The 22,107-nt window shown below is 30.8% G+C and overlaps 3 protein-coding genes across 3 annotated transcripts; 1 reads left to right on the top strand and 2 right to left on the bottom strand.

Annotated features, from left to right (window-relative positions):
- Nucleotides 1-11,891: 11,891 nt before the first annotated feature.
- On the bottom strand, nucleotides 11,892-12,920 carry LOC110275385 (uncharacterized). The gene is made up of 5 exons (XM_052254407.1): nucleotides 12,907-12,920; nucleotides 12,664-12,787; nucleotides 12,379-12,561; nucleotides 12,211-12,276; nucleotides 11,892-12,098 (listed from the first exon to the last, which is right to left on the bottom strand). Exons 1-5 carry the CDS (start codon nucleotides 12,918-12,920, stop codon nucleotides 11,979-11,981), a joined length of 507 nt encoding a protein of 168 aa, XP_052110367.1. The 3' UTR covers nucleotides 11,892-11,978.
- Nucleotides 12,921-14,037: 1,117 nt separating this feature from the next.
- On the bottom strand, nucleotides 14,038-15,787 carry LOC127741617 (uncharacterized). The gene is made up of 6 exons (XM_052254406.1): nucleotides 15,777-15,787; nucleotides 15,553-15,625; nucleotides 15,192-15,459; nucleotides 14,458-14,554; nucleotides 14,231-14,358; nucleotides 14,038-14,135 (listed from the first exon to the last, which is right to left on the bottom strand). The coding sequence occupies exons 1-6, from the start codon at nucleotides 15,785-15,787 to the stop codon at nucleotides 14,038-14,040; spliced, it is 675 nt and encodes a 224-aa protein (XP_052110366.1).
- Nucleotides 15,788-18,299: 2,512 nt separating this feature from the next.
- On the top strand, nucleotides 18,300-19,051 carry LOC107467590 (uncharacterized). Its single transcript, XM_016086728.3, has one exon. It carries the CDS (start codon nucleotides 18,375-18,377, stop codon nucleotides 18,912-18,914), a length of 540 nt encoding a protein of 179 aa, XP_015942214.1. The 5' UTR covers nucleotides 18,300-18,374; the 3' UTR covers nucleotides 18,915-19,051.
- The last annotated feature ends 3,056 nt before the right edge of the window (nucleotides 19,052-22,107 follow it).

The following is a 22,107-nucleotide window of genomic DNA, read 5'->3' as shown; positions in this document are numbered from 1 at the left end:
AAAAATTCAATCAAACTAAAAATGATCAATAAGGAAGAACTTTTATCATTGTAATTAATAGAAACTCACTACTCATGTTCATCACGGCTCTCTGTCGATACAAAATATCATCTGAGAGTTCATGCCAACATCTATCCCAAACATGTTCTGGTCTTGAGATATTGTTGGATGTTAATAGAATGACAAATAACCTCCTAACATATGATCCTGAGGCCCATGAGCTTGCTTCCTTAATTGCATCAATGAATTCTTTGTCATCTTGCAAGAGTCTAAGGGCGAAGCATGCATCTCTATACGTAGCATAAATTGTTCCTCCTACTGTTCTTATATCTTGAAAACTCATACATCTTCTTTGAGTATTCAAGAGAAGTCGTTGGTAATATTATTCGGTATTTGCTGCAAAAAAACTTAGTTAAAATTACACTTTTAAGTTGTTAAATGGATTAAGCTACGCTATTTTAATTATTATATAGCTTCACATCCGCACAAGAATAATTTTTCTAAAAAATATAGAAAAATAAAAAATCGTATAATCTACAAATTATAACTGTTGAAAGTTATTTGAATATTTATTTTCTAGTGTAGATAAATTGAATAAAATAGACATGGGGTACAGGCTGTTAAGATTTTAAATTTAAATCCTTAAATAAGTAAGATCAAAATTGAATGTAAACTCGTCATTACCTGCAGGTACATGAGTCAACCTTCCAATTGTGAATCCTTTCTTTCTAGGAAACCACTTGAAGAATCGTCCTTCCAAACAAACTTGGTTGGAAACTCAGCATAAGTCAGACTTCGAGCATAAGGATATGACATGTTCGCTGCCATCCATCCCAAAAACATGGACTTATGAGATATTGTTCTTTCGACGATATCATTCACATTAGAAGTTTCACCATAAACCACAGGTTGCTCATCCTCCAAATGGAATGGAAGTCTAATCACAAATGGTTCTTTCTCTTGGATTTCGTATCCAAATAGATGCCAGACTGCCTAACATGCCGAAATATACCTACAATCATAGTAATTTCTAATTTCGTCAACAACTTGTGTGGCTTCTGACGGATCACCAGCATTGTATAGAGTAGCTGTTACGCGGTCATTACCCTTGTGTACATACTTAAACAGATACTTAATAGAACTTGTTTGGCATGTGTATTCCACATTTATGTGGCACCCGAACTTGAGCAACAATTCTGGATTATACGGAACAATGAACTTATTGTCTAGTACACATTTCCTTTTTTTCACTGTTCGACCGTTATCAGTACGCCTATTTTTGGGAAATCCGGCCTCATCAATGAGTGTTCGCTGTCTAAACTCTTTAGGATAGAACTTTGAATAGGATCCATTCTTCATGCAAGGTGAATTCTTGTTGTACGGACCACATGGACCATGTACCATGTAATTTTGAACAGCTCTATGTAGATTTGGCCTTTCATTTTCATCAGGAATCTCAGCTGTTATATGTTTGTCTATGTCATCTGGTGTTTGTGGCTTGAACTCGTTACTCATGAATAAAAGGATATGTGCATGCGGAAGCTCTCTCTTTTGAAACTCTACAGTGCAAACGTCTAAAAATTGAAAAAGATAAATGAGCAAAGCATTACAACATAGGATTTTAATAAAGCGTTGCATAAACACATACTTACATCCCAAAATTTTGCCGAAGATTTTTCCCTCTTTGAGGTCATCTATCAAACCATCAATCTTGATCTTGAAAATTCGACACAATATATCAGGACGGTCTTTTGCCTTCAATCCAATGGAAGTCACTTCTCTTCTTATCTCATCCCATTCAGGGTTACATGTCATGGTGATAAAATAGCTAGGATATCCTGCATATCTGCAAATTACAAATGCATATTTACAATTATTCATCATATACCTAGGTCCACCGGTAAAAGTACTAGGAAGAATGATTATTTTGCCAAGCCTTGCAGCATCTACATCCCCGTTTATAAGACTTTCATGCAGACATTTGTATTTATCAACCCTCAACTGTGGTTGTTTACACCTAAAGAATTTTAACCTCTCTGATTCCACCATTGTGTAGGCATCTACCAGAAACTGTTAGAATAATCTCTTTGATCTCAGAATTAACGGAGATTCACCCGTCCTTTTCTGTAGTCGAAAAGCAAAGAATTGTCGCAAAGTGATTGTTTTGTTTTTCTTTGTAGGTCTAGCGGAGATAGAATCTGATGTTGCAATACCCAAACGAAATCCATCCTCCCCATACGGAAACAACAATGGATATTGCAAGGCTAAATAAGATGGATGAAAAACATCAATCCGCTGGAGCTTTCTAGATTGACTCTCTATAATAATATCTCTATCTTTGCTAAGTTGTTCGACATCGCCAACAATCAATGCAGCCACTTCAGATGCAGATGGCAAGTTGTATGTCCTACCATCTGTAGTCCTTTTACTAATCAACTTAAGCTTTATGTTTGTGCAATTTTCCTGTTGATACCTATCTCTTGCATAGCGAAAACTCTTTGCCAAACTATTATATCTGTCTAGCATGTTTCTTAATATTGCCACAATTTCCCTATCCCGCTCATTTATAGCTTCATTGGAACTGTGAAAAAAAAAAATTTATGTTATTTTCTCTCACAGATAAAAAATAACTAAAAAATTTGACTGGTTGCATGAAAATTATCGAAGTGTGCCTATTCGATTATCAATCTTATTCTCTGTGTCATAGATATATAGCTGGGCAAATGTTGGTCGCAAACTATCAGGAGGAAGTAAGCTACCAATGCTATGGTAGTTTTGACCCCCAAGCTTAAAAATTGGAGGAGCAGTCCCATTGTTCACCCCACGGTCAATTTTTTCAGCCATTGATGTAAGACAAAACATTGAATTAAATGTCCTTATATATTTTAAAAAATGAATACTTCTTTGATCTCCTCCAGCATGAAGCTGAATGAGCTCATCAGGAGGCACAGAAAGTAGAGGAAGCTCGATCTTTCCTTCCATACAACATAATGAAAACTTTGGTTGGGGCGACTGTTTGGATTTAGCAAGCCTTTCTCCAGACTACATCCATGCTTTACAGTGTTGACATTGATAAATAGGATTTCCTATATCCCAGACATCTGCCGAATGAACTCTCTTTAGCTACTCAGTTGTCATACCGATACAATTTAGTCCATGATGTACACAAAGATGCAAATAAACATACAAATAAAAATTTTATATACCGTCTAAGGTTTCTGAGGACGGTATAAAATTATCTTCTATATCCACATCCAACATTAAATCATCATAACCATTCAAAACTACCGTAAAAAAAATTATAAAAAATGCAAACATAATCACTTTGATGTATTACTAATAATTCATATCTCTTGCAAACTACAAACTTAAATTCTTGATATAATGAGAAATTACCTTCATCATCAACAAAAGGGTCAACACATTGGCCACTGTGTGTGTCAGCGCTTGATGGATGCGTCTTAACAGTCGATAAATTTACATCTTCATAAAGTTGTGCCAAATTAATAGCCACCGAAGCAACAACAGAGGAAGATTGTCCTTTTTTCACCCCAATCATAGTAGAAATTCTTTACAAAAAAGTTTAATTTTATTCAAATAAACCATAGAAACTATAGAAAAAAAAGAATATAATAATGATGATTATCTTTTCTAAATTACCTTTCTGTTAGGCACGATCGGTGGGAACCGGAGTGTGATGAAAGTTGATTTTGTGGAACGACTTCAGTTAGATTATTGGTGGGTCCTTGTACACTAGAGTATGCTAGAGTTGTAATAAATCTATGTTATATAAATCATTTTCGATGAAGTATACTTTTTGTTAAATATTGGTGTATGAATCATTTGGCAATCAATAATTATACGTACTATTTGTTAACACGGACAGTGGAGTTCTTGTCAATAAGGGATCTGTCTGTAGAGTTAAAGATTTAGATCTTATCTCTGATGTAGAAGGTCTTACATAAGTAGGAGGAATATTTTCCTGTCCAATTCCATGTGACGCACAGTGTACACCATACATAGAGAGTTGCTTCTCTATGAATGAGTAATGAGAAATATATAGAAAATTTTCGTCATTAAACCGATATAAATTAAATTTAGATAAATATGAGTCAATTACAGTGAAAAAAATGTCACCTTTATCCTCACTGGATTGTAAACTGAGAATATTAGATGAGGTACCAGTTTCTCGACACACTGTTTTTTGACTTGTAGTAATATGATGCACATTTTTATGTACGTCAAAATTTGTATTATTGTTGTTTTTCGACACTGTTAAGTCAAAAAAATAAATGAAACACAAATAATAATTATTCGATTAACTAATCTCGTATTTGATTTTATATAATTTTAGTAGTATACTTTCGTAGTTAAATTTTTTTTTTTGTATTGGTTTAGTTTTATTGAATTATTTTTTAAATTATTAAACTAAATCAATGAGTATTCATATCATATTATTCAAAATATAACCAGTCATCAGTTAAAAATAAATACAATTCAATTTAAATAACAAATAAAACTCTAAATTTAAATATAATTTTAAAATTTCAATTTATTTAAATCGAGTTAAATAGATATACTCAAAAGCATCAAATTTTATATTTTCCCAATTAGTATAGAGTTTTATGTATTAATTTAGGATAAATAGTATATTATTTTAAATTATGATAGAGTATATTTTAAATAATATTAAATAATTAATTAACCTAAATAGTATATGAAGATTTGAAGATTGTATAGTTTTTATGTAATTTATAGCTTATTAAATATGAGTTTAAAAAATTTTATAAAGATAAATAATTATTTATAGTTTTCAAATCACTAAACTTTTTTTTTTGTATTGGTTTAGTTTTATTGAATTATTTTTTAAATTATTAAACTAAATCAATGAGTATTCATATCATATTATTCAAAATATAACCAGTCATCAGTTAAAAATAAATACAATTCAATTTAAATAACAAATAAAACTCTAAATTTAAATATAATTTTAAAATTTCAATTTATTTAAATCGAGTTAAATAGATATACCCAAAAGCATCAAATTTTATATTTTCCCAATTAGTATAGAGTTTTATGTATTAATTTAGGATAAATAGTATATTATTTTAAATTATGATAGAGTATATTTTAAATAATATTAAATAATTAATTAACCTAAATAGTATATGAAGATTTGAAGATTGTATAGTTTTTATGTAATTTATAGCTTATTAAATATGAGTTTAAAAAATTTTATAAAGATGAATAGTTATTTATAGTTTTCAAATCACTAAACTAAAATATTTAAAAAATTATGTATAGTACAAACTACTTCGCTAATATTCTCAACAACGATAATAGTTTAAACTGTAATTCCCATAAAAAATAGAAATTAAAGAAGTTTTAGAAGAACACTTACCAGAAGCACAAAAGAAAGCAAACTCATTATCATCAAGTCTTTTTCGTTTTCTTGCCAAAATTATCTTTCGTCTTAACCTTGCAACCTTCGATTGTGTGATTGGAGTGTGATACATTATCGTTGTTAAGTCCCTTATCTACAATGTACTTCTTCCGCAACAATGAGTTACGAATACAAATTTTCAAATTTTAATACTTATTTTAAAGTTAAATTTTAAATATCCATTAACTTACAATACTTATTATTTATTGATTAATTTATGAGGTATCAATTTTTACTTAAAAAATAAAAAACTTAATTTTTAAATATGTAAAAATATATTAATAGTGACTTTTAATTCACAAATTAATAATCTAATTAAAATGGATATATATATATATATACCCATTTTAATATTAAGCAAACTAATTTTTATGTCATATGTTATCAAATAATTAATAATTTTTATATCATATATTATCAAATAATTAATTGAAAATATACACTCCTGCACGACAAATTTTAAATTTGAATTTAGAAGTGATCAATAAATCACATTTTTTAATCAACGTACAACAAAAAAATTAGTTAAAGACAAAATATTCAACATAGAATAATTTAAGTCATTTAAAATTTAAATCTTAAAAATTAGATTACATATTAAAAATTAAATACAACTTTGTGGTATGCTTCAATAATAATAATAATAATAATAATAATAATAATAATAATAATAATATACTTTTAAAAGGTGGTACTACATGTTTTTCGTGATATGTAATTTTTAAATTTATTTTATAAATAATAAAATAATTTTTTTGGATAATTACATTAAGTGAATAATAAAAATTAGTATCCAAATTAACAAACTTTAACCTATCTGATAAAAGAAAATGAAACTTACATAAAACATATGAAACTTATATAAAACATAGTGTATTGTGTAATAACAGTATTTTTAAAGAGTGTATAATAGTCTTATTTTTTTCAAATATTTAACAATTAAGCTATATTATATTAATTCTTTTCAATTACTAAGCTAATAAGTTTATAACATGTGAACAGTAAAAAAATAAAATTGTAAAGAAGTTGAACAAAATAAAATGAAAACACTAATCAATAGAAGACTAATCAACACTTCAAAAATTTATTGAAATAAAAAAAATAAATAAAACTTACATAAAGATGTGGTGCAATGTGCAACAGTAACACCTTCAAAAAATATCTAATAATCAAATATTGAACATGAAAGATTATATGTAATTATAGAGTTCCTATATAGAGTTATTGTATTTTGGGCTGGGCTAAAATATTAATGTGTATATGTTATAATTTGTTGGAAAGAATCAAAGATATTATATTATTTTAAATCAATAGTTTTCTTTTTTGAACGAAATAAAAAGTTTCTATTTACGGAGTCATAAATATAATATAACATACTTTAATGAGTCACAGCAGCATACAACACCAACACCCTAACAATCACTCTCATTCAGTAATTACTCTCATTTAATAATATTTTTTATTTGACAATTTAACGTTCAATGATTAACTAATAATAAATTAAAAGCACTTTTTATTACTGTTATTATTTTATTTTGGAAAAATCTATATACTAATTTTTATTTGCGGATTTTGAGTTTATGTTGAAAAATTTAGAATATGATTAATATATATCGGTCCCATGTCATGATTGGTTAAAACTTGTGCCATCTTCTTCGTGAATCATTCCAATTTCTAAATATTTTTCTAATCTCTAAACAACTTCATGAATTAAAATTTTTCTCTAAATCTTGATCTTAAGGGGGGGAGGAGGGAGAGTGAAGGGTCATTATTGTCAAAGTAGAGACAACGGCAGCAACCTTTCCACATCAGCTAACTGTGTGTTACCAGGAGAAAGAAGAGAGTTTTTATCAACAGAGAGAAAAAAAATTTTTAAGTAATAATATAATTGGAATAATTCCACAAAATTATATAATTTATTAATTTTATTAAAAATCAAGAGAATTAAACATAAGTCACCTAATATAAAATTAATAATTCAATATTAGAATCTTAAAATAATGCTACATGAGAATATAATCGAATATTGAAATTTTATTATTCTTAAAATCGATAATGAAACCTTTTTATTTCATTATTTTAATTTTCATAAAAAAATTTTCATTAAGAATAAGTTGAAAATAGCATATAATAAATAAGTGACTATTAATTAGAAGTCGATAAAATCGCTGTCCTTCAAGTTAATACTAAATTATAAAATTGGAAGAAAAAAAGGTGTTAAGTGTACTAGTATTTAGGAATCCATGATGAACATTGAAAAAAAAAACAACACCAAGAAGCTTAAATTATTGTATCTTCTTTAAAATACGATTATTGATCTCCATGTAAATAATAATAACTTGAGGAGTAAAGTCGCTGAATGCCAATGACTATTGTTTGATATACAGGTCAATTAAACAATTACTTTCTTGTTCTTTTAGTCAATTATAGAAATAGCAGATATAATTATATAGTCAAAAAATCTATATTCTAAAAATATTCAATAAATTTTAATAAAAAAATAACATCTAAAATAATATATATATTATATGCTAATAATACTCATAATTATCTACTTATATATTAGAGTCATGTTCGACTTGTATCAAAATAAAAAGAAAGTACTTTCAGTGTCATTAGCATGTCCAAAAAAACATAGATAATTAAATAAAACAAAACAACAATTATTTAATTTAAAATATTTTAAAATTTGAATAATAGTCATAGCCAAGACTCCACCAAACCTTTAAAACATGCTCCTTTATTTCCATTACATGAAAAACCTCATGTTTCACAACAACTACTTTTTAATGGAAAGAGCACCAGACATGTTGAACTCATCCAACAGATGCTTCAAACAAAACAAAAGAGTGTAATTAAGATTTTAACCAAAAAAATAAAATCCAAAATATAAAAGAGGCCATATAAGTGAAACTAAATAAATATCCTCACAACAAGTCTTTTAATAACAGACAAATTTTTTACGATTGGATCAGGTGACTCATCACAAACAGAACATCCATCTTCACCTCGAGGCTACATAAAAAAACAATGAAAAAATAAATAAACAACACCTCGTATTTGGCAAATTAAGCCTTAATATATATGATCTAAAAATCAACAAAAAATAAAGAAAAAAATCATACATACACAGGGTTAATAGGATCAGCAAGGGGTACACCAGATTTTACCGGGCCTTGAGTGTCCCTCCACCTCGGTAAATTGGTAGAATCAGAACGTATCACCGATACATCATAAGAATCGCACCATCCAATAGTTTCTAATTCTACCTTGAATAGAAACTCCTTATCAAGGAAAAACTCATTAAAACCAGTAGGATCTTTGCTTGCTTCCCCTTTTTCCTACACAAAAAATTTTACATTTATATCGTTCTAAATAAACAAACATCTCTTATTGACAATCATAACGTGGTCAACAAAATTGGTTTCATGTACATTCAACTCTTTCACCATCTCAGTACAGGTTCGTCCGAATAGTGTTGCGACCTCCTTATCGAACACAACAAAGTTCGTTGTACCAGTACCATCAAAAATCAACAAATTCAACTTATACCTATTTTTTTTAATTCAAAAACATCAATTAACACCTCGCCTATCACCCTTTAGTTAAAACAAAATCATAAAAATGATATTCAACATAATTTAGATGCTCAAACACAATTTTTTTTTAGATTTATCAGTTTTCTAGATTTTAGCCTAGCAAAGGAGACTTTGTTATAAAAGTGTTGCAGGTATATGAATTTTTTTCTGTACACTCTATCTTTGTTTGCCATCTTTTTTGTGTGGCTAAACCAAATTTTCATCAACCAAAGCAGTTTTTGTTTTTAATAATTATTGGTATTAAGCCAGATATCGCTAAATCATTAAAAATTAACATAATCAATCAGTTAACTATATTGCATTTTTATAAAAAGATTGCACAAATAAATCTAATTAGAGTAATACCTGTCAACCACATTATTCACGTCCCTATTACAGCCATCGCAGAAGTATTCATCCGCATTAGCTTCTGCCTTCACGCTGCAAACACATGATTTATACCACCAACTTGGAACGGGTTTAACATCAAGAACAGTGGCCCGAACAACATAGAATCCAACCTACATAGGAACAGTTTGAAAGTTAAAAAAAATGAACCAAATGAAAAAAAGTAGTTTTATATAAAGCACTCACATCCGCAACAGCACGTAACTCCTTTATTGTCTTCCTCCCAGTGGAATATAAAACTTCATCTTCATCAATATATGCTGGTTTTCCAGAAACCACAGACAGGTACTGCGAGATCTCTCTATAGTACACACTACTTATCAATCATGATGCCACAAAAATACAGTCAATATGCACAACCATAAATAATTCATAATATTGGTACAATACCTTTTACATACTCTGACATGAATCTTCCAGCTCTCTTTTGGCGGTGCAATCATCTCTAACAAATCATATTGTCTATCCATTTTTTCTCTAGAGAAAAAAAAGAGCAAACGTAAATTCTAACAAGTATGTATGGTAACAGTATAAGACCATACTTCCTAGGCTTTTATAGCAACTAAGAAGAGGTATATTTTTTGGGTAAATCACTTTAAAATTAGACTGCATCCAAAATCATATTTCTTCCATAATCCAAAAGAAGAAAAAATCTGTCTTGATAATTTAAAAAATAAAAAAAAGATTTGAATTGAAAATACAGCTCTTATTCTATATCATAAATACTGTCAATTAAAATTATATTGAGTAAAAAAAGATATGAAAATAACAGATGAATTCATGTCTTCCTTTAAGAAAAAAAAATATATATATATACATATATAATAATATCCATAATATATGTATCAGAAAAATTCATAATATATACGTGTACAGTAATACACATAATATATGTATCAGAAGAAAGATATTGTATTATTTTATTTCGAAAAAATCTCATCATTTTATTTATGGTCGCATGCAATTTGGGATTAGGGTTTTAAATTACATATATTAATGAATTAGTTAAGAGACTTACCATGATTACAACCAAGGTTCTGAGAACAGAAAAATGACCCAACAAAGGATCCATTGGGAAGCTGTTGTTAGGACTGGGCATGTTTGTGTGCAAGTGTTTCAAGTTATTGGTTTTTTTCTCTATAATCTAAAACACAAAACACACAACGGTGAGCTGAATAATTAAACAATCATATACAAATTTTACAAAAACACAAAGCAACAGCAGTACAACAGAGCCAGAACTCCAAAATCAATAATCATTCAAAGATTTCAACAAAACACAAAACCCTATAATCATTCAATAATTTTTTGATTTTAGAACAGAGATCCAGAGAATAAAATGAAAATCGAAGAATAGGTGCACACCAAAGCTACTGACCTTCGAGACAATGACGTCGAGACGACGGCGACAAGACAACCGCGAGCAGGACGAATTCGACGGAGGATGAGCACCGAGTGAGGAAGAAGACATCGAATATGGGTTTTGGCTTGAAAAATACCGACAGTACAAAGAGAGACTCCTCGGACAGCCACGGACGGCGGCAACCGGTCACTCCATTCGGCGGCAGTAGAGGCTAGCTAGGGTTTTCCCTTTTTGTTATCTTTGAATGAAAGAATGAATAAAAGTAACAAAAGAGAGGAGGGAGACCAGCAAGCAGTAAGTGTTATTCCCTTTTTGTTTTCTTTTGTTTTATTTATTTATTCTAATAAAAGTAACAAAAGAGAGGAGGAGACCAACTAACGTGTTCTTGTTTTCTTTTGTTTTATTTATTTATTCTAATTCCCTTTTTGTTTTCTTTATTTATTCTAATTTATAAAGAGACTACTTGTGATTGATCAGATTCTTTACACTTATTTTGATAAACGAAGAAATTGATTTAAAAAAAATTCTTATTTCTGTTTATTGAATAGATTCTGTCTATTTTAAAATAATTGTTGTTTTAATTTTAACTTTTAGATTCATTAAAAAATTAAAATATGCATTTTAAATTAAAATAAAAGCCATACTTATTTTAAAATTGAAGAAGTATACAATAATGATAATAATAATGATGCTGAATGAGCAAATAATTTCAATAATGCATGATTTGTTCCCAAGTTCACAAAGTAGTAATTATATTCATGTGAGAGAAGGGATTCTAATGCAGGGTTCAAGATATTTCGAGACTGAGCATGCTGTGCATAGTTGAATCTCGCTCAACTCTCCTTGCAATTGCCAACATATTATCACCATCACCAATATTACACTTATTTCTTCAACGAGCTTTCATTTTTTTATATAATTATTCAAATACTAATAATAATAATAATAATAACTATTTATTAAAAGAAAACACACTCAAAATCTTGGATTAAATAAACAAATATACGAAACAACTCTTGTATCAAGTTCTAAGAGATAAATTAATGCCAACACAAAAACTTTGAAAAATAAACTACTCCTATATTGTAGATCCTAATAACTCTAAACAACCATAGTTCATTCAAATAATAGTTTAAATAAATTAATCTCCTATATTTTAAATCGAACTGTGTAGAGGCGTGTTGATTTAGTCCTCCACCACAACCCACTCCTCTCCAATCTCTTCAATATGTTTCTTAGCTCCGAGAATCTTAGAATTATGTTTCTCATCAACTGCAGGTGATGGAGTTGGCTCACTCTCACAAGCCTGGATACACCATCATGTACCAATAAATATAAGAATAATAATATTTTAGTTACTATGTAAAAATTAATAACATCACTGTAACAATTTAATTTGGAAATCATTTGACACAAACCTTAGAAGTGTCGTGTGGACCAGTAGACAAACTCAATAGTTCAGAATTTTCATGGGACAAAAGGCCCTACAAAACAATTGATTCAATAAAAAGACATCATCAAAATCTGGTTGATCTGTTTTTGCAATACCGAAACAAAAGAGAAAGTTATTAGCCAGAGAGGATTACAGTGTCAGGATTGTATTTATCCAGGAAGGCAGAGATCAGAGAATTCTCATTAGTCATTCTCAGCACATGAATCACATATGGTTCATAAGAGTTCAGATTCCTCATCTTGAGTTGCACTTTGAAGATGAACTTAATATCCCTAAGTTTATTAATTTCTTTGGGACAGGAATTTTTCTCAACACCCTTCACAGTTAGGGGAAAAAAGTTCATTCATGCTCTCATAAGTAATAAAAATTAAGGTATAGTCCAGACTATTAACACAAAAAAATGAATATGATATCAAACCTTAGTCACACAAGACTGCCTAAGGTCATTAGCAGAAACTCCAAGAAACTTTGCAACTTCTCCATCAAACAAAACAAAAGAGGCAGCATCGGTGTGGTCTATCACCCTTATGTGGATGATGTACCTATTATTCACCAAAAAATATACAGTCCAAGAACAACACACTACATAAATCTTACCAATAATCAGTGTCTATACTATGTTATTACTGAATCGGACACAAATAATTTTTTAATGGCTTACCCAAGAGTCTCCATCCCATAAGGAAGAATAAAACGTATCAAATGGAATTAAAGAAATCTAAAAGCAAGTGACCCCGTGAATAAATCAAAGCTAAATAAACCAGTAGCCAATAAGTTTTTTAATATTTCCTTTGTGAATCAGAAATAAAAAACACAGAAATAGCAAGCCACGAAAGTAACTTTGCAATGTGATTTCAATAATAGTTAATCTAAATCTCCAACCCCACATTCACACAATTAACACCGATTGGCCATAACAAAAGCAAAAATTATGAGCAATGCCTTTTAATTAAAAAAAATTACTAATCAAGTAGAACTTTACAACATGTAATCAAGAAAAAAATAATAATCATGAACAGTGTGAAACTTCACATCAAACTCAAAAACAACACATAAGATTTCATATTCGATCTGAAAATTCAGAAAGGAGAATTATCCAAGAGTCTCCATCCCACAAGGGAGAATAGTTTAAAATAATCCTTATTATATATAATTCATAAAAAAATGTTATAAAAATACATATTAGAATAATAATAATTTAATAGTGTCTGAGAAAATAATACAAATGATTAGATTACACCATTATCTTCGAGGACAAAGAGTATATAGTGTGTGAATGTTAAAGAAGTATCGTGAGTCATACCTTGGCTCATAGAACCCGTAGTCTCTAATGCAATTGGGACAGAAATATCTTTTCTCAAGTTCCCTCAAGTCACGACGACACTTCTTACATCCTTTGTACCACCAACCAAATTCAGTCTCAACTTCTTTAATCGTCCCGGCTGTAACAAATACAGCATCCTAAAATTGATGGATGCGAGGATACAACAAAACAATTGAGATTATGATCCACCAAACATTAGAACTAATACAATAAAAAAAAGAAGACTAATAAAGAAAGGATTCTACCTGATTATGCTCCTTTAACTCTGCAATTGTTTTGTAGACTGATAGACGTAAAAAATCTTCCTCATCTGAAACAGGTTGATCACAGACCAGCGGCATTATGCCTTGTCCGTCAACAGGATCCAATTTGTTCACCCTTGTATTTTTAAATCAGAATTTATGAAATTTGTTAATAGTTTAATAATCAAAAGCATTGTATAAATATTCTGTTGGCCACAGTACTGATCTATACATTGTACCTCGTAAAGAAATCTCTGACAGCTAAAAACTCAACATTGATAAACAGTTTCGAATTGTAGTTTGTGTTGGATACACCCATGACCCCTACAAAAGACATAACAAAATAAAGAAAATACCATAAGCATATGATGACACAAAACATGCATTCAAATACCAGTAAAATAAACAAATAAACAAACCGCTATAAAATTTCATCTTGTCCATTTGGAGAATAACCACATAGGTAAGACACGGGTGTTCCTCCAGATATTTGAGCAATTCAAAAGCAAAAGACTGCCACAACGTTACCTTTAATTTCTGTCCACCCCTATAAGAAATAGCAATTCTTGTAGAGTAAAGAGACACACAAAATTTTAAAATAAGATTTTAAAACAAAAGCCACTATCAAAAAGATATTAAGCATTACTCAAGATCATCAAGTTCTATGGTGATATAACTTGACGGCTTCCCGTCCCGTGTGAATTTGACCAAGTTACCCTTAGAAGCAAGCTGACCTATCACATCTACAAAATAAAGGCACTAATCTATTCATTAACAAAACTCTATATGCCCAAATTTTTCTCTTTGGAATCAACGCATTTTATTCATGTTGAAATCAGATCCTTTTAATTCTCTTAAAAATAAAAATATAAAAAACTGTTAATTAATAATTAGAGCCTATAAATCGAAGTTCGTGAAGAAATAAAATTATAGGACATTATAAGGATAATACACAAAATTATAAAAATATTTTTATTAAACAAAATTCAAATGAAACAATATTTAACTGAGTTAGAAATTATATTATTTCTTAATATAAAATTACAGCAAGGGAATAATTGTTACAGGAAGGGAATAATTAAAAAAATTCTTCCTTAATATAATATCTTAATGAAACAAATTTTAAAAATAAGACATGCTCCATCACAATATATTATATTATATTATGTTAAAATTTTCAATCACAAAAATTATATGAATCTACAATACTTGAGACCTGAGAGGAATAGCAACAACCATCAATTAAATCCTTATCTGTCCACTATATGCTCATAATAAAAAAGACAGCAAATGGTGTAAAATAATATATAGGATTAAAAAATTAGACTTCAAAGAATTAAATAACACATGCATTATAGATTAATCTAACAAAGTACTTACCAACTAAATAACCATCTTCTTTAGACTCTGATTGAATTGTTTTGAACGGAACAAAATTGAATCCGTTCAATGGAACTGAAGAATCCTGTACCAGACGCACAATCGTGTCCTTCTTGAAATGGATCCTAAATTCGTGTCTAGTAGGCTTGAACTTGATGGTATTCAAAGCAACTCCAAAATTAGTGACCACGTACACGTTGCCCTCAGCGAGTAAGTCCTCGAAGATAGGAACAAATATGTCTTTTACAGTGCATTGAATTGTATCTCCCTGAATGCATTAATTTTATAGAGTCATAGATAAATGAGGTTTATTGCTCAGTCATTACCAAAATAAATTTGAAATGAAAAGAGAAAATTTTACCTCTTCATCAAGGACAACCATCTCAATAGGTGCCTTCATCCCAGATCTTGCAAATTGAGAAACGGTCCAAAGTCTAATGACACGTACTTTGAGTTTTCACACCTTATGCGCTGGACCAGCATTGATACACCTGATAAGATCATACCTAAAAATCAAAAACCTCATATTTAGTGAAAGATAAAAAAAATTTAATGTGAAACAATCCACATGGCACATGAACTCACCTAGCTGCCATTGCTACCTACCACTATAAAATTACTCAAATATTATGAATTTCAGTGTAGATAAAGAATAAGTGGTGATCACCTATGCCATACTTATAGAGAGTCACAACACTGTTCAACCCCAGTATTCGTAAGGATTGCAAGAATCTTTATGTTCCTATCAAAATCCAACTAAAAAAAAAGGGAAAGTGTTTGGACTATTCAGGATTAAAGAATCTGAATCATATCAATAAAATCAATAAATCAATAAATAAAATAATTATCAAAATTAGGTTAGAAGTTAACGGCCAACATTTATTGTGTTCCATTTATATGGCAAACTGGAGTTTAATTCTGAAAAATCAAAATAAGAAGCAATATATGCTGAAGAGAAAATCACCATATTTATATACATTAATTAGGTACTGTAAATCACAATAAGTTTCGAAAAGGCATTAAATTATTTTATTTCTGTATGTTGTCAAATCATTCTATATCATAGATATTTACATTTCAAGAGGTACAGACTAAAGGCGCTATGAGAATTAAATTTGATATATAGCACCAATTTTTTGTTTCCTAATCTGATATTATTCCCAAAAGGTTTGTTATCAGTACCTTCCATATATGACCAAAGATTGTGTTGAGAGCATAGTATCATCTATTCTATTGACTCCAAAAAAAATATTGCAACATAAGACAAATAAAAAAAATATATATAAGATATAGACAAAATAAAAAAAATTACGTGAAAAGACATATTAAAAATAGGATCAATTGTATGATAAAATTAATTATATATGGGTCGCATGTTATTTGGGATTAGGGTTTTAAATTACATACATTAATGAATTAGTTTAGAGACTTACCATGATTACAACCAAGATTCTAATAACAGGGGAAAGATCCAACGAAGGATCCATTGGAAAGCTGCTGTTAGGACTGGGCATGTTTGTGTGCAAGTGTTCCAAGTAATTGGTTTTTTTTTCCGTGTAATCTAAAACACAAAACACAAAACACAACCCTGACCTGAATAATCAAATAATCATCTACAAATTTTACAAAAACACAAAGCAGCAGCAGTATAACAGAGCTAGAACCCAAAAATCAATTAATCGTTCAAAGATTTCAGCAAAACACAAAACCCTATAATCATTCAATAATTTGTTGATTTCAGAACAGAGATTCAGTGAATAAAATAAAAATCGAAGAATAGCTGCACACCAAAGCCACTGACCTTCGAGACAATGACGCCGAGACGACGGCGACAAGACGAACGCGAGCAGGAAAAATCCGACGGAGGATAGCCGCCGAGTGATGAAGAAGACATCAAAAAGGGGATCTGACTTGGAAAACACCAACAGTACAAAGAAAGACTCCTCGGGCAGCCACAGACGGCGGCAACCGGTCACTTCGTTCGGCGGCGGTGGAGGCTAGCTAGGGTTCTTCCTTTTTGTTTTCTTTGAATGAAAAAATGAATGAAAGTAACAAAAGAGAAGAGAGAGACCACCAAGCAGTAACGCACTAACGCGTTATTCCTTCCCCCGAAACGACAACGCATTAGGATAATAAGAAAGAATTATAAATTAATGTATTATAAATTAATGTTAATTGATATGTAGTAGAGACCACCAAGCAGTAACGCACTAACGCGTTATTCCTTCCCCCGGGAAACGACAACGCATTAGGATAATAAGAAAGGATTATAAATTAATGTATTATAAATTAATGTTAATTGATATGTAGTAGATAAACAAATTTAATTAGAATAAATAAAAATTTATTTATTTTATTTTAAACTTTTATTTTATTTTAGATTTTATAAATAAACCAATTAATTCACTAATACAACGAATTATAATTAATGTAGTATAATTAATTAAGTAATATAAATTATAATAAATTATCTAAATTATATTAATTATATTAATATTTAAATATATAATCAAATCAAATCAAATCAAATAAATTAAATCGGAAAATACTCTCAGAAGCATACCACCTCAACTTCATCATTAAGTGCAGACATCCGATTTTTATATAATAAAATAGATATGCGTTGAATATTCTTGGAAAGATTATAAAAAACCTACTAATTTATTTGTTGCCACTAATAATAGATTATTTCCTAAAGAATATTGCAATTCTTAATTTCTTAGAAGTGCATTATGATTTTCCATATTTCTTAGAAATATTTCATTAATAGTATCAAATAACAAATATATTTAAACTAAAAAAAGTAATAGAGCACAAGAAAAATAAGCATTGAGTCTCAGCCTGAGGGCAAGGGGTCCCACTCCGACACGGCAAATACTAAGTGCAGCTATATCCTCCTCAAAAGTTAGCAACTGGCAACTGCAGCTTCTTCCCATTTTCATTTCCACCCAACTTTCAAAAACAACGCGCACTCACAAACTCTCGTCACAGCCACAACACGGGTCAACTTTTCTCACTCACACTCTCGAATTAACACGCACATTCTACTATTCACACATCACAATCCTTCTCGTTGACCCTTCCCCTATATATACACACACAAAACAAATTTATAACCATAACCGAATTGAATCGTATCATATTTTTCTCTTGCAAACAAAAAATCAGTTAATTAAGGTAATAATGGGAAATTACATATCATCATGCAGCTTCGTGCCTCCTTTGGCGAAGAACGCCGGCAAGGTAACCACGGTGATCTTCCCCGCCGGCGAAGTGAAGCAGTTTAGGGATATCGTGAAGGCGGCGGAGCTCATGATGGACCACCCTAACTTCTTCCTGACCAATTCTCGCTCTCTCCACGTCAACCGCAGGTTCTCCGCTCTCTCTGCCGATCACGATCTGGATTTGGGGAACCTCTACATCTTCTTTCCCATGAGGAGGCTTAATTCTATCGTCACCCCGGCTGACGTCGCCGCTCTCTTCCTCGCCGCCAACTCTCCCGCCAGGCGCATATCCGCCGCACCAACTGCGCGCGTCCAGCCAGCAGTTCCAAGACTGAGTTTGGAAGGGGTGGATCTATTGTCGTCGTCAGGGTTGAGTTACAGTAGGTCGAGGAAGCCTGTGTTGGAGACTATAACTGAAGAACCCGCCATTAATGGAGCTAAAAGCATTTGGACACACCTCACATTCAGACACAGGACTCTCATCCTACAAAGAAAATAAAAATTCAAAATTAGGTTATTACTTATTACTTATTAGATAGGGATACATTCTTTATTCATTACTACGCTTATCAACTACTAATTGAAAATCTGTACAAAATTTCATTATTTCCAGAATAAATGCAATTTTGCAAGTCATATATCTATTTATTTGCGTTTCAACTCTTATTTTTTACTGCTGAATTACTTGCTTAAAATGAGTTATTCACTTAATTTATTCAAATTGGTTTAAATTTTATCATTAGTCTTTTTTGTGGTTAAAAAAAAAACAAACAAAAAAAATAAAAATAAACAAAAAATTGTTTAAAAAAGACCGTCTCGCTTAATATTATTCTCAAACTCCTTTTAAGGTAACAGAAGTTTCACTTACGGAAAAAGGATCCTCATTGCAGTCTCATTGCAGTCTTTGCCATAATGTCTATGTTTGTATTTCTCAATATCAACTGAAGACCAGCACGTCATTTTCAATATATGATATCTCAGATTTTGAACACCAAAAGGATCAATAAAATATTAAAACCAATGCAATTCTGTAAATTATTAACAATAGTAAATACCTCTACACAGTTTATCTCACATATAATGTCTCTTTACCCCGAGTTTCATCCTAAAAGAAAGCCTCTCAAAATAGCAAACAACTCACCTTACAAAATGTTACGACTCTCAATTGTTTCCAAACAGTTTCGTTGCCACCTTTCCTTCCAATCTCTGTTAACACAAGCAAAACCAACCCGAGCACCATTGCCAAAATAGCTAGCATCACAATTAATCTTAAAGATACCCATTGAGGAGGGAATCCAAGAGCCACTAATGGTGGAGGAGATAGAAAGCCATTGCAATTTAAAAATATTCCGGAACTCCTTTTCCAAGGACAAAGTCATACCAGCCACCTTGTCTATGGTCCAATGCTCGTGAGGGCGAAAGATCTCGTTATTTCTCGAACGCCAAATCTACCGGATCAGAGACCATAAAAGAATTTAAAAGGGGCATTGTTTGCTATTATGTACGAAGCAACTCATCAAATCCACTAGTTGACTTGAGATCCCCAAAGCTTGCCAAACTAACTGGGCTTTTGGACAATCTCGAATGCAATGTAAAACCGATTCCTGACCTGAGAAACATCGTGGACAGCTATCTGTGTGCGAAATGCCCCTTTTAAAACGAAATGCAGCAGTAGAAAGAGCCTCTTGAAGACATAATCAGGCCAAAAATTTGTGCTTTTCCGGAACATGTTGACGACAAAGCCAATTATCTCTATCCTCCCAACTAAACATCTTCTTACTGAGCTACAAATAACCACTACGAGTATCATAAACCTTTGAAGCCGCACCAGTTCAACACCAACCAACCTCTGAACCAGCTTGAACATCCGGGTTGTAAGATTTAATGTTGCTCTGCAGAGACTAATTTAGAGAAGAATATATATTCTCAAAGTTTCACTGTCCAGATGACCAAAGGTCCAAGATCCTGAGATCCGAATTAGAAATGTGAACATAATCCATTTCATGACACAGTCGCCCCTCGCTTCTCCATTTAGAAAACCAAAAGTTCTGTTCCAAATCTCTAATGCACCAAATAAAACCTTTCTTTAAGTATCCCAAACTCGACATATACTCTTCCAAACATATAAGATCCCCTTTCTCGAGACCGACTGAAACAATCATCCTTACAAGAATGGTATTTCTCTGTCAACTGTTAAACGCATAACTTGTGAGGATGGGAAAAAAGTTGTCAAACTAGCTTTTCAAGAAGAGCAATATTAGCACAAAAAGGATCTCTAATTCCCAAACCTCCAAACTTCTTAGGGGTGATCAACACCGTACATTCTAGTTAACTAGATTTAGTCCTCTGCCATCAGCTTGACCCTTTCATAGAAGTTTTCGTATCATGAATTTTATCTTATTAGTTACCCATTTAAGCAAGAGAGATACTTGAATGCGGTAAGTAGGAATCACAGTCATTACCGAATTGAGCAAACAAAAACTGTTCGCCTTATTAAGCAATCTCCTTTTGCAGTTGGTTAGCCTTCTTCAAATCTTGTCCAAAACATCGTTAAAAGTTGCGCGTGTCACTCGAAAGTGATTAAGGTTCACACTAAATACTTGCCTAAGTTCTAGATGAATCTGATAAAAGACACTCTAATAAGAATCTCTTTTCTTGTCGCCCAAACATTCCTAGAGTATAACGCTTTAAAATTTTATCATTCTTTGATTCTATTCAATTTTTTTTCAATTAAATAAAAAAATATGTGAAGTTGTGAGTCAATAAAGGATGTTATTATGTTAGACTGGGTGTATTTGGCCGGCATGTGTGTTGGGTGGAAAACGCCAAACTATGTGGACGGTTGTCACACAATTTAAGGAGAAAGGATTACCGTCAACGTTATTGTTATTTAAAGTTTGATTTCCAGTGTAATACAAAGTCATATTAAAATTAATGTACGCCTAAATTTCTCTACACTTATTATACATTGATGAAATTAAACTTTAATTATCTAGCTAATTGTATTATCGTGTTAGTAGAACTAGATAGTTGATAGACATGCATGCCACATTAATAATAATCAACAAACTATCAACAATGCATAATGTTCAGACATGCAAAACCGTGACAACATAATTAACGATTTAATATTTAGTTTAGCCTCTAAATGTACACAAAAGTCATTAACTATAAAGTGCATTATGAAATGTAATTTTAAGAAAACATTGGTGAACAAGTGTCCTAAAAATTTTATATTATTCAGATTTTTATATTTTTAATACATTTTCTTTATGCATTTAAATTTAAACATGACTACTTTTTTCTCTTTTATATGTGCTGAAACAGTTCCAACATGCATGAATCATGATAGTCATCAAATGCAGGTTTATCTCAACCGGCCATTAAGCTCCGTTTAATCCTTTGGGAAGTTGGCATTATTTATGATCAAACTTCCTGCTCGTATTATCCGGTTATTAATTGCATTTGAAAGTTTTCATGGTTATGTGCATGAATTCTAGAATTCTTTGGGAAAATGGTGAATTACTATGAGATATAGTAGAATGAAATAGCTAATGTTGAACACAGACTCCAAGCATTTAAATTGTATTCTCCTTTATCATTTTGGAAATTTCAGAACTTATTAATAAAAATATGGATTTATATATCTATCTTGTGTTCTAAGAACACATTAAATTTACACATTAACATGT

Source organism: Arachis duranensis, chromosome 9, assembly GCF_000817695.3.
Source record: "Arachis duranensis cultivar V14167 chromosome 9, aradu.V14167.gnm2.J7QH, whole genome shotgun sequence".
Classification (NCBI taxonomy): Eukaryota; Viridiplantae; Streptophyta; class Magnoliopsida; order Fabales; family Fabaceae; genus Arachis; species Arachis duranensis.
This window is presented reverse-complemented; position numbering and strand designations above follow the sequence as displayed.